Source organism: Eptatretus burgeri, chromosome 15 (assembly GCF_056783735.1).
Source record: "Eptatretus burgeri isolate ZD-2024b chromosome 15, Ebu_testis_v1, whole genome shotgun sequence".
NCBI lineage: Eukaryota > Metazoa > Chordata > Myxini > Myxiniformes > Myxinidae > Eptatretus > Eptatretus burgeri.
Genome location: NC_140975.1, coordinates 22,307,509 through 22,324,531, shown reverse-complemented (window position 1 = coordinate 22,324,531; position 17,023 = coordinate 22,307,509). Strand labels below are relative to the sequence as shown.

The following is a 17,023-nucleotide window of genomic DNA, read 5'->3' as shown; positions in this document are numbered from 1 at the left end:
GTGAGCAGGATATCTCAAAAAGTTGTGGACGGATTCAGGTCAACTTTGGAGGGCAGGTTGGGGAGGTAACAAGAACAAGCCGATTTGATTGTGGTTCAGGTCGGATACAGATGCGGCCCATCAGTGGGATACAAAACGTAAACTGTTCAGCCTGACGGAGGTATGTGCTCTACCAAGTGCCGTTCTAGATTTTCCTTCTACATTCACCGTACAATAAGCTTGATTTGTTTTTAATCCACTTCATTCTTTGGTAAGATCTATGTGCTTCCACAAGAGGTTTTCAGAAAACACAGCAGGACTACTATCTCAATCAAATTTCAAGAGAGCAGGTGTGAAGTGTTCTTACGTTTTGTTTACGATCTCTTTTTGTCTGCAATGACAAGAAGGGTTTTGGGAGAAATGCTTAAACAAGAAGCAATACAGTGATCCACGAACAACACCCTTACAGAACAAACAATGCATTCAAAAAGTCTGTACAGCAACGTTTTACTGGATTAGAAGATGAAACGAAATGAAACATGAGAACATTCTTAAAGCAGGTGGTTTTAATAACGTTTTGACAGATTAACTCGACTCTCATCTTGGTATTACTCCACAGCACAGTACCACACCTCAAATCCTGCTCTGCTGAACCAGTGTTTCCGCCAAGATCTTTCAAACAAGTTGTTTATTTGGGGACATTATGAATCTGTAATCAAAGTCGACAAGGGATGCTACCTGCCATGGGAAGAAAAGTAAGGCTGACACTTCTGGCATTATCTCTGGCCAATTCGCATAGCAAGAGAGGAAAATATGTCATCTAGTGAACCGTACCAGTGCTCTGGGCAACATTCCATATATATATATATATATATATATATATATATATATATATATATATATATATATATATATATATATATAATACATATATATTCTCCTTTTCCCTGTGAAGGCCAGTTTCTCACACATCAGTATTTTGGAATATGTTCTATATTCATGAATCTCTACCTCAACGATAAACACCACATATGAAGGTGGTTCAAATTTGATCTGGACTTTTTTGACATTGATGTAAGGCTCATGAAGGAGCTTGCAATAAATTCCAACGAGAAAGGAATTATTAGACATCGGTGTACATTAACATGAATTATAAGAACATTAGTAGACAACGGACAAATCAAATTGTATATGGGAATTGAACCTCAGGTTCCCAGTTTCACGAGTTGGCAGTTCAGACGGAAACAGAAAACAGGCCAATCCAAAATGTAAATATTTTGAGGATAAAGGAAAATCCAGATTAAATATTTGAACCAGCCATATGTCTCATCATTACCCCATGCATGCAAAGCGAAAAGTGGGGTTCAAGCACTGGTATGTGTCTGTCCATCCATCCGTCCACAAACATCAGTTTATGATCGAGGAATAACAACTTATTTAAATGGAATGTCATATTTTGAACATGAATTGGAAAACAAACCAGCCGTTTTACAGCACTTTGTCTCTGAATTCGTCCTGGTTACGCACGCACACAGAGTAGTGAGATAATTTTTGTTTTTACACTGTCTGCCTGTCTGGCAATCAAACAAATTGAAAATCATGACACAAAGGAAACTTGCTGTTTTTAAGGATGTCATAAAGGGCACAAACAACAGGCACGAAAAACCAATCTCACGTATTAGAAATGGTGGTGTAGTAGACACTGCATCATCGGCGGTAAAACGACCATAAACTTCCGGAATTAATTTTTAGCCGTGTCTCGCGTAGCGAACGCTGGCTCTAAGAGAGCTCTGCATTGTTGTTCTTCTTCTTGTTCTTCTTGTTCTTCTTCTTCTTCTTCTTCTTCTTCTTCTTCTTCTTCTTCTGGTGAAGACAAAACCTTTAGGACTCGGCTCTTTTATACAGAGGATCCGGATCTCCTTAAATACTAAACACCTGTACACATCCTCGCATTGACGGTGCCTTTTGAGAGCGTCTATCATCAACTTTTAAATATATTCGGACATTTGCTTTAAAGTTTCTAAAAGTTCACGTTACTATTTAAAGATTATTCCATTTAATGTGTTGTAATTTCGTAAATACACGATTTTCTCATCATGAACAGGAGCCTCCATGACGGGTCTCGCTATTGGCTCCATCAAGGCACGTGACGAAATATCGGAAGTTGTTGTTATTGCCTTTAGGACGCGGATCTTGGACACATTTGTCCTTGTTTATATGACTTTTTGAATAATTATTTTATTTAAATTGAATTATATACTACTTGAACACTGGAGAACACAAATCGCCTTCTTTGCACTTCCAAGAACCTCCAGTTTTGCAGTTCTTAGACATGTTAAATAAGGTAGTGTATAAGACTGCTTCAATGGCACTAAACCTCCTGAGGTTTAAAAAAAATTAACTTTAAAATCATTCTTTTATTTCAATTGAGGTATATACTTCAACACACTGCAGGGCAACGTATTCTATGAAGTTTCTAGTTCAAAATGTTTCTCAACCCAAAGAAGCTGCACTGCTTTCAGCTGATCAGGATAAGATAACATAAGACAACATGGCATTAACCTCAAGGAAGTCTCACTACCCTCCATCACTTTGACAAGGCCACTTTGTCAACTCTTCCAGATTCTCCTTTCAACACTCTGGTCTTGCACTCCTCGAGTCGAAGCCATATACAATTTCTCAACTACCATGAACCTCTTACATTAATTCACCAACCCACTCAGGACAGTCCTATCTATGGCCTGGAGTAACTCAGTGGCTGATCCATCTGATGCATGCAAGGTCAGAATATATAGATATATTCCTCACAAAAAAAACAATGAAGCACCAACTTTTGAATTGTGAAATAAACTATGCATTCATAGTTGAGAAATATATTCCTTAATGTGCAGGCAAAGCATGGCTATTGAACAAAGAAACCCAATCAGGATAATTGAATTGCAACATGTACATAGTGTACGTTACAGTTACCTAAACCAAGGTTCATGGAAATTTATGTGTAAATCACGTCTCCTCTGTGTACATGTGTGCGCACAAACCAGGTCGATAACCCTCGAGAAATTGGCAACTCATGAGGTCCAAGACAATTTAGGAATGGATATGTGTCCTTAATTCAAAATGAGTTGGCTCAAGCCATCGGAATGATTCGAAGGGGGGATGACTTCAACTGCTGTAGCTGCCCAGTACAATGATCATCTCAGGCATGTAATTTCTATGGCGTTGACCAGATGCCGTCAGACTGGATGGTTCATGGAGAGACTTTGTTCAGGTCACAGAAGAGTTACAACTCCTTGTAAGGATCTTTATATTGTCACCCTTCTTGCTAAAAGGAGCCCCTTTTAATTTTAATATCATGATCATTCCAGAATGACCAGCAAAGAGCAACCAACCATCAAATATGAACTCAGACAGTTTGTAGTAGGCTTTGGGTGAGTGGTATGAAATATAAACGACCACTGTTGCGCCTCCCACGAACACCCCCATCATTGACAGCATCCCCATCCTATTGACAAGCCAACATCACTGGAGGGTGAACCATTGTAACCATGATCTTTTAATGGCCAAGTCTAGAATCTGCCGGTTTCAACATGTACAATCAGGATAATTGAGAGGAGGTGGGAAACAATTTGCTAATCAACTCCGCCACCTAAGGTGGCCACCTCAGGACGGACGGAGGATGCCACCTAAGGACGGAGGATTTTCACCCCTCTCTGTCGGCAGGATATTTCAAAACAGTTGTGGACAGATTCGGACGAAACTTGGTGGACAGGTTGGGTGTTCGACAAGGAAGAACTGATTCAATTTTCGTGAAGATCCTACTCCAGATTCAGATCCGAGAATTTTAAAGTGATTTTTCACCATTTAGTGATCGGGCTAAAAACGATATACAGTACAACATGTCTCAAAAACGTATAGACCAATTCGGATGAAACTTGGTGGGCATGTTAGGTGTGTGACAAGGACAAATTGATTCTATTTTGGTGAAGATCCGAATCTGAATCTAGATACGATAATTTTTTTATTTTGTAAGTGATTCTTCACCATTGAGGGATAGGGTCGAGTTATGACAAAACTTGGTGGATGAGTTGGTTAGGTGACAAGAACAAGCCGATTAGATTTTGATCCGGATGCAGATCCGGTCTATCAGTGAGATACAAAACATAAACTGTTCAGCCTGGCAGAGGTATGATGCACTCTCCCGAGTGCCTTTCTAGCTTTGCCATTAGGCAGCATGATCAATTTTTTGGGAGTAGTCTGATGGTATGGCATTCAAGTTGACTGAAGAACTAATCTTGTCATCATTCAGAGGGGTGCTTTAACAGGTGTCAAATGCAGATGAGATTCTTATGTCTATAGTCACCCTTGCAGCCCAATAGAATGGTCTCAACTTCAACTTTATGGATGGCGACACTCGTTCACATCATGTGCATGTTGTCAATGCTGCACGTTAGGATCACAACCTCATTCATGGCCTGCACAATATCTGGAATGAAAGCAGAGTGAATATTTTTGGGGAACATCCTAGAAATGCATCTTTGTGGTCACCAAGTCCATGTACAGTCTCTGGATCAACTGAAAGCAGTACAGGTCGATCTATGAATGGTAGTACATCCAGCAATGAGAGATGAATCGTCCGATTTGGTCGATGTGAAGACATGCACAAGCATGAATTTCAGCTACCGGTGGTCAAACATGGTATCAAAGCCATTTATGCCAATGTCCACTTGTCTGTAATTATTTGCAGACTCGCGTTGTTGCCAATGTGCCCACTCGTTTCACAGCCATGTTTTATTTTTCCATAACAACTTAACTTTGACTTCCACTGACATCATGTTTGTGTGCACAATGTACAGATCAATGTGATGGTCGTCTTCAACCAGAATATGTAAGAATTTTAATAGGCCATTAAAAAAAACAATACCAGCCACAAAAGTTTTACTTGTTAATTGAAAAATGAATGAGGAATATACTGTGCATTAAAACGATGACTAATTAAAGTGGAGGGTTTATCTCTCCAAATAAATATTTCTTGACATACAGTATTAGACATTAATACAAAGTACGTTGTTAAAATCAATAGTTTGAAAAGACGCTCCTTTTTTAGAATTCCCTGAAAGTCTAAAAATGTTTAAATTATTGTTATATTAACATGTATCACAGTACATATTACCAGTAACGTGGAATATTTTGTTGTGTTATCAATTTATATATCTCTTATTGTGTAATGTTACGTTTGATGTGCTTTTGATTTGTTTACTTCTATTTAAAAATAAATACAAAAAAAAATTGTCAAAAACATTCATTTACAGTGTACCCATGTTATACCATATATATATATATATATATATATATATATATATATATATATATATATATATAAATATATATGTATATATATATGTATATATATATATATATATATATATATATATATATATATATATATATATATATATATATATATATATATATATATATATATATATATGTAAAGGTGCCAGTCTTCAAAGGGCGTCACTGGTAACATATGGTAAAAGACAGATAGCATGAATGTATTTTAAACAATATATTCTATCATTTTTATGCATTGATTTATGAGTATGTTCAAGATCACTGTTAGGATCAAGGCTAGGGCTTGGACTTGGGGGGGATGCTTGCAACAGAATTTTCATCAGAGGAGTGACTTGAGGAGTCTTCATATTCCTTGTTATTATTGGCATCTGCCATCACGATCGAACTCTTACTTGTGAGACGGTTGAAGAAGTACTTTTACGGAGCGGTAGACTCAAGGCTCACTGAAGCTCTGAAGGCTCGAAGGCTATTTCTATTTCTGTCGGTTCAAATTTCAAGGATCAAGCGGCCATTGTTGTTCAATTCAAGTTGGGTTGCCAGATTTTTATGTGCACGTGCTCAATCCCGCACCCACCACGAAAAGACCCAAGTACACTGTCAGTACTCACCTCCACACTAAAACGATGATCATGATTTTGGGTTTAACCGTAACTGACCGGGCGATACTTTGTTGGCAGTTGGTCCGGCTGGGCAGCGGGTTACGGTCGATGAAAATTTCAAAACGGCAACCATGTATAAAAAAGCAAAGAAATACTTTGTACTTAGTCAGAAAGTCATGGTTTTGTGAAAAAACGACGGCACATGGAAAGTGCAAATTTGTCAGGTATGAACTCAACTGTTTTCTCCCCAAATGGAGCGTGATTCTATAAGCCAAACTTATCTTCGTGGTCCTCTAAAAAATGGGAAACATTTTTATTTCATTTTTGTGCAATAATTCCTCCCATTTTGCAAATGGAGTTTTTGAACTGTTTAACTACCATAATCATCAAAATGAATTTTTGAGGGGCCTCTTAAGGAAGACAATAATATCATTACTATATATGTCAAAGCTTGTTTCATTTCATGCAGTAACAAAAATCTGATGGTGGAACAAAAAAAGGGGCGTGCCAAAATATTAATATAGATATATAACTGAATATACTATAACTATAATATATATATATATATATATATATATATATATATATATATATATATATATATATACATATGTATATATACATACATATATATATATATATATATATATATATATATATATATATACATACATATATATATATATATATATATATATATATATATATATATATATATATATATATATATATATATATATATATATATATATATATATATATATATATATATATATATATATATACAGTATATACTCCATGGGTCAAAAGTTTTAGAACACCCCCATTTTTCAGGTTTTTACTGAAATTTAAGCAGTTTAATGTTTCAATGTACTCTGAAATTAAAGCATAGAACAAATAAACAATTGCAGATAAAAAAGAAATCATGGAATCGTTTTGTTGAACAAAATTCAAATTTTTGACTCTTCAAAGTAGCCACCTTTTGCAAATGTAACAGTCGAACATACTTGTGGTATTCTTTTGACAATGGAAATCAAATATTGTTTGGAAAGTTCTTCCCAACACTGTTGCAGAAGTTCCCACAAATGTGATGCACTTGTAGGTTTGTTTTGCTTTCACCATTCTGTCCAGTTCATCCCAAACCAGCTCGATGGGGTTTAAGTCTGGAGACTGTGCTGGCCATTCCATGATTTGCAGCCTACCATCTTGCTCTTTTCTTCTAAGGTAGTTCTGACATAGCCTGGAGGTATGTTTTGGGTCGTTATTTTGCTGTAGGATGAACCCCTGACCAACTAGGCGAAGACCAGAGGGTATTGCATGGCGCTGCAAAATGCTGTGGTAGCCCTTTTGGTTCAGGGTGCCAGTCACTCTGTGCAAGTCGCCAACTCTAGATCCAACAAAAACCTTGCGTGTTGAACCAAAGATTTCAAATTTTGATTCATCGGTCCAGAAGACATTCCTCCAGTTTTTAGTAGTCCTCTGGCGGTGCTTCATGGCGCAGACAAGCCTCTTTTTCTTATTTTGGCATCTTTGCAATGGCTTTCTTCCTGCCACTCGACCTGTCAAACCTGCAGCTCGAAGTCTTCTCTTCACAGTTGAAACTGAAACTTCCTTACTTCGACCAGTGTTAAGCTGTGCTTGAAGCTGCTGTCCTGTGAGCCGCCTATCACGCAAGCTGTTGACTCTCAGAAACTTGTCTTCTGATTGTGTTGTGGCTTTGGGTCTGCCAGACCTCTTCCTGTCAGAGTTTCCTCCAGTTTCCAAGTGCCTTTTGATGGTGTAGGAAACTGTACTGACTGACCCCCTTGGCTATCTTTGCAATTTCTCCAAAGGAAAGACCGACACTTTTAAGGGTTGTAATGGTCTGTCTGTCTTTCTTTGTTGATTGTCTTTTTCTCGCCATTATGATAGCAATATACTACTTCCTGCAGTGCAATATTGTCCAAATAATGCTTCAGAGGTTGTAGCAACACAGTCTGTTCCAACACTGCTTTTATACAGCCAGAGGGTTTGTAACTAATCAACAAAAGTTGGGACACCTGGAGGAATTGTTTGCATCAACTTTCAAGGCTTAATTTACTTCCATTGCTGCAGAACAGCTGCAGTTGCTAACCCATTACTTGTTCCCTGAAAAGGGCCTTCTTAACAACTCTGAAATTTACATTATTTTTCAGTTTTTGGGAACCTAAACTCTTTTTTTTTAACCTCTGGCAGTTTACCGCTTAGCTTTATTCCATTTCAGGTTATTCACTGAATTTGAACTGCTTAAATTTCAGTAAAAACTGAAAAATGCGGGTGTTCTAAAACTTTTGACCGGTAGAGTATATATCTACATATATATATATATATATATATATATATATATATATATATATATATATATATATATATATATATATTTTTTTTTTTTTTTAAATGGGTTAGTGATATACCCATGACTGATTGTTGAGGATAACAAATCGAGTTACATAATACAGCTATTGCTGCACGATCTGGAATGACCAAGTGCCATCTGCCACATGGACACGTCTTCCGCCACACCATTAACAACCAGGAGGCATCACCATTATCTTTAGCGGTCTGGCGTTCAATGAAGATCAAGTTCTCCGATGAGGACGAACATCATGACGATACCATTACAATGATGTGACAACAACATTTGGTGGGGTGGAAGACAGCCTTTCGGGGGGCTGAAGACAGATGATACTTGTTAGTCCATGTGTACGCAAGACAGATGACACTTATCCACGTGGCAGATGTTACTTGTTGGTTCCAGATAGTACAGCAATAGTTGTATCAATCTGGCATCCCCACCATTCACAGTTAGAGGTGTATCATTAAGCCATATAAAAGCTGTAAGGCTTCGAAGTGGCAAAATGGATGGACCAGCGATGTGTTGCCCTGATGAGCACCAATAAGGGTGAAACGAGTCAGTAGTTTTGCTTTTCATCTGCTTGGTGACAGCACTTGATATTGGCATCTTTGCACTACGAGAGGGCCTTCTGGGACCACAGTCATGATGTCGTCACAGCATTCGACCAGGTCGGAGAACTTAATTAATCATTTTCTTAAACACATTATGCCTGGTGTTGGCTTAATGGTTAGGGTGGTGGACTTGGGATCCTCGGGTTCTGAGTTCAAATCCCTCTCAGCCATTCCAGGTGGGGTTCATTCAGCCTGTTATCCTTCTGCGGTTGGCAAAATGAGTACCAGATTGCTGGGATGATTGAGCCATTCAAGCATCCTGTGGCGGAGTGGTGACCCATTCAGGATTGTGCCCAATTGCCTCAGAGACTGCTTGGCCAGCACTGATGCTCTGCACAGAGTCTGGTCCTGATGGATGTATGGATATACATATACATGCATAGGTGTATCTTATGTATACATGCATAACATACATGCAAACATAACATACATGCATACACTAGTTTGCCTGGTGTTGGCTTAATGGTTATGGTGGTGGGCTTGGGATCTGAGGATCCTGAGTTCAAATCCCACACGTCTGTTGAATTAATACCAGGTGGGGTTGACTCTGCCTGTCATCCTTCCAAGGTCGGCAAAATGAGCACCAGCTTGCTGGTATACTGTGTGGGAGTGGCAACCCGTTCAGGATTGTGTCCAATAGCCAAGGAGACTGCTTCGGCAGCACCAACGCTCTGTACAGAGTATGGTCCCAATGGATGGATGGATACACTCGTGGATTTTGCCAGCATTCTGCAAGCAGATAAATAAATCAATTAAATGAAGAATGAGTGAGCAGAATGAGCTCTTTAATAATGTGCAGTCCAAGCTCCAATCCTATCCTCGCCTAGGGAGAATGCCACCGGATAACTTTTATTTCCAGATATTTTCGATTACACACAGGTTTGTGAATTTTTCTGCAACTGTGGCTTTGAGAATGCAAAATTTCAGCTTTCAACCCCACCTAGAAATACTAAACCTTAATCACAGTGAGTCTGTCAGTGAGTGGTTAGAAATATGTTTGTATATAATTTTAAGGTGTCCCACAAAATCCTAAGTTTGGACTTTCTCTTCTTTGATTTTCCTGAACTGTATTCAACTATAAAAGGACATCAAAGAGTCAACAAAAGAATATTTTGACGGGTGATTAGATAATGTTTCAGGGGATTGATTTGTTGAAAGTTCAAGACATATGGAAATGTACACTCAGTGATATGTACCAATCATGTTTATGCTCATTAAAACGAGAGCACAGATACCGATCCCATACAATATGACAAGAACAAAGCAGTCGGGATCGAGTAATTGGACTGGACCTGCACATTGTACATCGTAGAATGCGCAGGTCAGGCATGGGTGCTAAAAATGCTGACTATTGAACAAAGTGCCACCCACACCTCCCCATGACTAAATTTTAAAAAGATCCAGGATAAAATATTAAAAGTCGCAAAGGTACTAGCGCAGGAGAAATCCCCAACTTTGAGTTTTCAAAAATCTCAAATCTAGTGAATACAATGAAATTGGACTATAAATACAATCAAACTGCAAACCAGACTGGACAAAGCCCACGTGATGGATATTTACGTTAAGTCACAGCATGTATAACGTTAATTATTTATTAACGATTTGTTTGATGGTTGGAAGCTTACATGTTTGAACGGAAACCTCGATGCAAGGCATCCATAAATCAGCTCTGATTTATTTATTTTGTATACAAAGTCAAGGCTCATGGATGAGCTGGAACATAGAATGGACCAGGCCACAACAGAACAAAGGAAAAAAGAAAATGGGAAACTACCGAGAAAGGAGAAAAAAAAAAGGGAATTGAGAAATTTTACAAATCCCTTGCAGCATGTTGGCGTTACTGTCTCAGTGTACGGCCCACCTCGGTGGAATCAAAAGAGATCATTGGAAGCTTTACGAATTATGAGATCTATCCCAAAAAGGTAGGTTATAAGGGTCATATGGCAAGAATTTCTGTCCACGAGAACTGAAACCATCAACCCAAGAGTTTGGAACACCGATCTACAGAATACTCATAGCGCCACCATGCGTGGAAATTTGATGTTCACCTGCAATTTAGAATATTCGTAGGCATTAAAGGCTGCTGCAATTCCCACCGTTTTTCTAAAGTAAAACTTTTTTTTTTAAAAGACAAGGTCCAAAATTCTCACCGTTTGGTGCTGGACCTCACCATGTGCTCTCAGAACTCTCCCAACCACCCCTCCCCACCCCTTTCCGACTGCTTGCTGTGTTGGGATTCTCTCTGGCCTGTCCGCGCCTCTTGAAGCATCCCGGCCTCACATTCCTTTCGCAGTAAACCAGTCCACATATATCTTATCTTCTTGTTTACACTCTCGTGATCTTTGACACGCTATGCTGTAGCTGCCCATTGCATTGAGGGAACGCCAGAAAGTACTGGCGCATGATGGCGCCTCATAGTCCAACAGCTAAATAATTAGGATAACTTAGGGCATTTACAAACTGCAATGACGCTAATTGACATATTCTTGCACCTATAGATATACAACCTACAATTTGGAATGTGGAGTGTCTGACAAGCGACCGTCCATTTCTAACGTATGTACCGAAGGGAAGAAGGTTTTGGACCTGTTCAAAATTCCTGGAAAATTTGTGTACGTAGAAAAATACCTACTCTAGACTACTATATATATATATATATATATATATATATATATATATATATATATATATATATATATATATATATATATATATATTTATATATATATATATATATATATTTATATATATATATATATATATATATATATATATATATATATATATATATATATATATATATATATATATATGTATGTATATATATATATATATATATATATATATATATATATATATATATATATATATATATATATATATATATATATATATATATATATATAAGCCTGGTGTTGGCTTAGTGGTTAGGGTGGTGGCTTGGGATCCCAGGGTCCTGAGTTCAAGCCCCGTTGGCTGCTGAATTAACACCAGGGGGTTGACTCAGCTTGTCATCCTTCCGAGTACATCATGTCATCCTGTACCATATCCCTGTGTGTCGTAAGAGGCGACCAGGGTTGGCATCAGGAAGGGCATCCGGCCATAAAACATTGCCTCAAGAAAAAGCCCAACCCCTGCACAGCAGGGAAAAATGGCTGTAAAAACGGTCAAAAAAAAAAATATATATATATATATATATATATATATATATATATATATATATATATATATATATATATGTTTCAGGACTTCAATCTCAAATGCATTATTGCTAAATTTCAATACAGACCAGCTGTATTTGTTTTTGTTCAGCGTGGTTATGTAATAAATAAATAAATAAATAAATAAACAAAGAACACAAAACACAACAAGTGTTTTCAATTTTTGCTGTTTTCCTTTTAAACTGTAGTTTGCTGTGAACAGGCTATGATGCAATGTCTAAGCAGCAAACGGACTGTGGAGATATGATAGATGGGTGAAGATGGCCATAAATGCGTCCAGTGGCGGTAGCTTATTTTGCAAGATTGTCAATAACAGGCGTTCCTCATATATTGCAGAATTTTGTTTTCATTCTTTGGTCATGCCTTCTGCATTCCCTCAATTCACACATGGAAGCACAATCCGATTCAAAATATATTAAAAAAACACCCCAATGCACAGTGGAGATGGCCTACCAAAGGGACTTCCAGGTTTTTGTTGTTTTGTTTTTGAATGATAATATTTATCATGTGGCAAGAATTCTCTTTGCAAACTACAAAGCATACAGAAGATGGAAAACTCAACCCTAGCAACGAAACGCCAAAAATGCAACATTGATCCGAATCACCCGTACAGACGAGAACCGTAACCGGACAATTTCCAGGTACTCACAAAACGTGTTTCCTCACCTGCACTCGCACATCCCGTGTTGTACAAACGTCATTTCCTGAAGGTGATGCTCGTGCAAGGGCCTGATCCGCATCACCTGTGGGAAGATGGACACCTGCACAAATGTGCAGAAGAAGCCTCGTCGGTCAAGCAAACATGCCGAGCTCTTTGCCTCGTGTTCACCAAAAGCTCGGTCACAGAAACAACGATGATGTAGATGTAATACCTCGATATCTCTTATTTCAGCACCAAGTTCAATGACAGCCCCTCCTTTCTTCCAGAGTAATTTGATTTTTTTTACAATTTGGCCTTTCTAGTTGCCTAGATTTTGATCAGGTGAACATGTGCTGCTGAGATGCAGCAATTTGAATAAATCCTAGGAAATTAATCAAGTAGCAAAAGCAAAATAATGATATTAAAAAGTATAAAGAGATAAAGGGTAGAGTGTGATATATCAATGAAAAGCAATGAGACAAAGTACTTCATAAAATGGCCATTCATCGTTGGATGACGAGACCCTAAACTTTTGTATCAGGACAGAAGTGAACTGTTATGCAACAAATTATTTCACTCGTTCCTCAATTCCTTAAACTCATCTAATGCAGTCGGAATGTTTGCCAGAGAAAGGTGGCCAGGTGATAAAAATGGAAAGCTCCTGAATTCAAACAACTAAAAACTTCCTCCACTGGTCAAGTGAACACCATCGCTGGCAGAGATGCCAGTGGGATGAGAAGGAAAAAAGCAGAAAACAATTAAGTACATGCGGACACATTTAAAGAATAAAAGGATGAAATATTATGAGATCACAGACGACTCGGAATGGGATTACAAAATCTTTATAGGGTTGGCTTCACATGCATTGTCATTGTTAAAATGACCATTCTCATGCTAAGCCAACCTCATGAAGATCTGGTTGCTATGATAGCAACAGCGAGGGGGAAAGAGTTGCATCATTCAACTATATAAATAACTCAACTTTGAGAGCGAAGAAGCTGAAATCCGCCAATTGGCACGTCTGTACATTTAGCACGTGTCTGGCACGTGTGGATTGGAATCTAAGCTGATGTAAGAGAAATATTCAGTACAACGAAATCCCATTTCACAGTGGAATAAATGATGGCAACCTCATGAATCATGAGACATTGGTCACAACTACCATCTTCTTCGACCCAAATACACCGATTTCCCTGAAAGAATGGTACCAGATACTTTAAACGCTACAGGTGGGATACAAATTATCGGTAATGTTCAGCTAGCTGGTGTATGGTTTATGTCCTCTCATTTGGTTGCAAGATTGCGTGACACCAGATAAACATTTTCCACATAAGGATTGGACATTTCAGAATGAGGATGCCAGCCAGCATCCATGAATGTAGTTATGAATATCCATGAATGTAGTTATGAATATCCATGAATGTAGTCCAAGCAGGTAGTTTATGAATGATATGAGAAAAATAACATGGATTTCACCCATATCGAAAAAAACAAACATTCTGCATACATTTAGTCTTGCCCTGAAGGGGTTGCGAGACTAATGCATTGGAACAACTGTGTGTGTGGGTGTGTGTGGGTGTGTGTGGGTGTGTGTGGGTGTGTGTGTGTGCGCAAGTTGCTGCTGTTGTCTGTTACGTATCTCCACATGTGGGTGGGTTTCAGGAAGTGGAACGGAGACCTAGAAAGGTCTCAAAGTATCCATCTCTGTTAGCGTGTGTACTGTATATAATGTGTACGATCACATATCAATATGTGTATATAATATGTATAATACGTGTATATATGACCATTAGTGTGTGCGTGTGCGTGTGCGTGTGCGTGTGCGTGTGCGTGTGTGTGTGTGTGTGTGTGTTTGTGTGTGTGTGTGTGTGTGTGTGTGTGTGTGTGTGTGCGTGCGCGCGCACTCGGCGCCGTTGCCACATCTCCACTCGCAAGTCTCTAAGACTTAATAGAGCCTTCCCCGGTACAGGAGCATCCATCTTCACTGCAGAAAGGAACCACGACTCATTGACCAAGCCGTCTCCATATCCATGCTCTGTTTCCCTCTCTGTCCCCCGAAGTGGTGACGATCAAGATCTGTGCGACCTCCCATGTGGCCTCCTCCGGCGTACGCCTGGTCTCAGTCTCTTCCTTCTTGGTCTTGTCCGTCCTTGATGGGAGAGTCGGCAAAGCCCAACAAGCTGCAAGGCAAGGCCAGGGTGCTAGGCTACGTCCCAAATGCATATTGATTGGCACAACTCTGGGCGCCCCCAAACGACCCTTTTCCCCATCAAAGCTGCCGCCCCCGTCTCGTTTCTCACTCTCATCGAAGTTATTGTATTTGGCATGGTCTTGGATCCCAAAGAACTCAGTTCCATGCGGGCAGAACTTGGCAAAAAGTGAGTCGGCAGAGCTCGGCAAAACCAAACAAGCTGCAAAGCCAGGTCGTGTCCCAAATGCACGTCGATCAGCGTGGCTCCATGCGCAACATGCACAGCCATCAGCCTCACCAAAGCTGCTGTGCTCGCCTCGATTTTCACTCCCATCGAAGTCGTATTTGACGTGGTCCTCAATCCCACAAAACTCTGTCTCTCTCATCTACAATGGTCAGATCTTTGCAAGAGGGAATTCGCCAAAGCTCAGGTCTTCTGCCTCAGCTGCACAGGGTCAACAAGTCCCGCAAAGCTGCGTCACAAGCACATGTCTAATGGGATGATACGGGGCACCTCATGTGCATCTCGTCCCATTGAAGCTGCCGTTTTTGGCTCAGTCATCATTGCCTTTGAAACTGATGTATTTGGCGTGGCCGTCAGTCCTTATCCCAGGTGAGAGGGAGGCAGCAATCATGCCGCCAGTGTGTGTGGTTTCGGTTTAAATAATATTTTCTCTTCATCTGCTTGTCCGAACGATGAAAAACTATTAAACATAGAAGGGACGCCCTGTGGATTTTTTTAATCAATAACTCTGACATCATAGGTCACATGGTGTGGTAACCATATTCGATTCAAGGGGTAAAAAATGGACATCTCCAAAACTGCTCAACGAAAAAAATTGAAACTTGGCACATGTCATCAACTCCTCATATAGGTTGATAATAATGACATCATCGGTGAAGTGGTGTTCCATCCATATTGATTGAATCTAAATCCTTATCTGAAAAATCTGAAACTTCATATATCCGAAATCTATGACCAGAGGTGAGAGAAGAAATAAATTTTTGACATTATCAGTCACATGGTCTGGAAGCCATATTGGATTGAAAATAAGAAAGTAAAAAATCTTCTTCTCCAGAGCCGCTTAACAGATCGATGTGAAACTTCGTACATATCGACTGACTAGCCATGTGGAGTTTAGGTTGAAATTTTTTTTCCAGATTAATCTTCATTGACACAATTTAGCCTTAATGTGCACAAAATTGGTTGTAAAATATCCTAATAAATTAGCTATAATCAATAAAGCAAAGGATAATGGCAATGTATGTGACAAAATAGTATGTGACATCGATAATATGGATATATGGGCCATAATAGCAGTGGGTCATAAGAGTCGCGTCTTTAGTCAACGATGGTATTTTTGTTCAGAAGGAACACGAGAGGTGAGACTATGCACTCTATCAAGTGCTGTTCTAGTTATATCAAAGTGATCGAGTCATGTTTGGGAAGTGTTATGCTTTGACACCTTCGCATGTTGGCCACACTGGCACTGAGGCTGAGCCATGATACATCATCACGCTCTCCCTTGGCAATCAAATCCCAATGATGACAACCGCAGACTTGAGAACGAGTCATTTGCAGGCATAGTGGGAAATACATCAATGCGTGTGCTGCCTGTGGGATGGATGTTAAACCGGGTATCCTCTCTGCCAGCAGGAGCTGGTGCATGTTTAATTTTATGGTGTCCTTCACGAAGAGTCAGAGAGCTATCTCTGAAACCCAGAACAAACTCCAAATTTCTGTTTTAACATACAGAGGGCATGACATCAGCGGTACAATCGTGCTCTCAAGCAAATGATGTTACCAGCAGCCATGTGCTGAATATGAAAAAAAGATGAAGAAGAAAAACAATTACAGGAACACCGATTGAGTGCCATGTGTTGGACACGGAATTCGTGCCTTACATAGCTCGACCTCCAGAATGGAGAAATCACGACCTGTTTGGCGGAAGTTAGACCGAAGTGCACTTCAAATCAGGATATGATTCACACTTACCATAAATTCTAATCACAAATATTCTGCACTGACTCCCATGAAGGAAGAATGGTCCCAAAT

At 39.2% G+C, this 17,023-nt stretch overlaps 1 protein-coding gene across 9 annotated transcripts in view; it reads right to left on the bottom strand.

Annotated features, from left to right (window-relative positions):
- LOC147011721 (vascular endothelial growth factor A-like) overlaps positions 1-17,023 on the bottom strand; it is a 92,081-nt gene that overhangs the window by 12,938 nt on the left and 62,120 nt on the right. For 4 of the 9 annotated variants that reach the window (XM_085856947.1, XM_085856942.1, XM_085856946.1 and 1 more), the window contains 2 exons: positions 12,803-12,897; positions 347-370 (listed from right to left, as the gene is read on the bottom strand). In XM_085856947.1, coding sequence (XP_085713073.1) covers positions 347-370; positions 12,803-12,897 — 119 coding nt within the window. Of the gene's footprint in view, positions 1-346; positions 371-8,391; positions 9,645-12,802; positions 12,898-17,023 lie in introns of those variants that run through there. The other 5 variants (XM_085856943.1, XM_085856949.1, XM_085856948.1 and 2 more) reach the window with 5 other exon arrangements.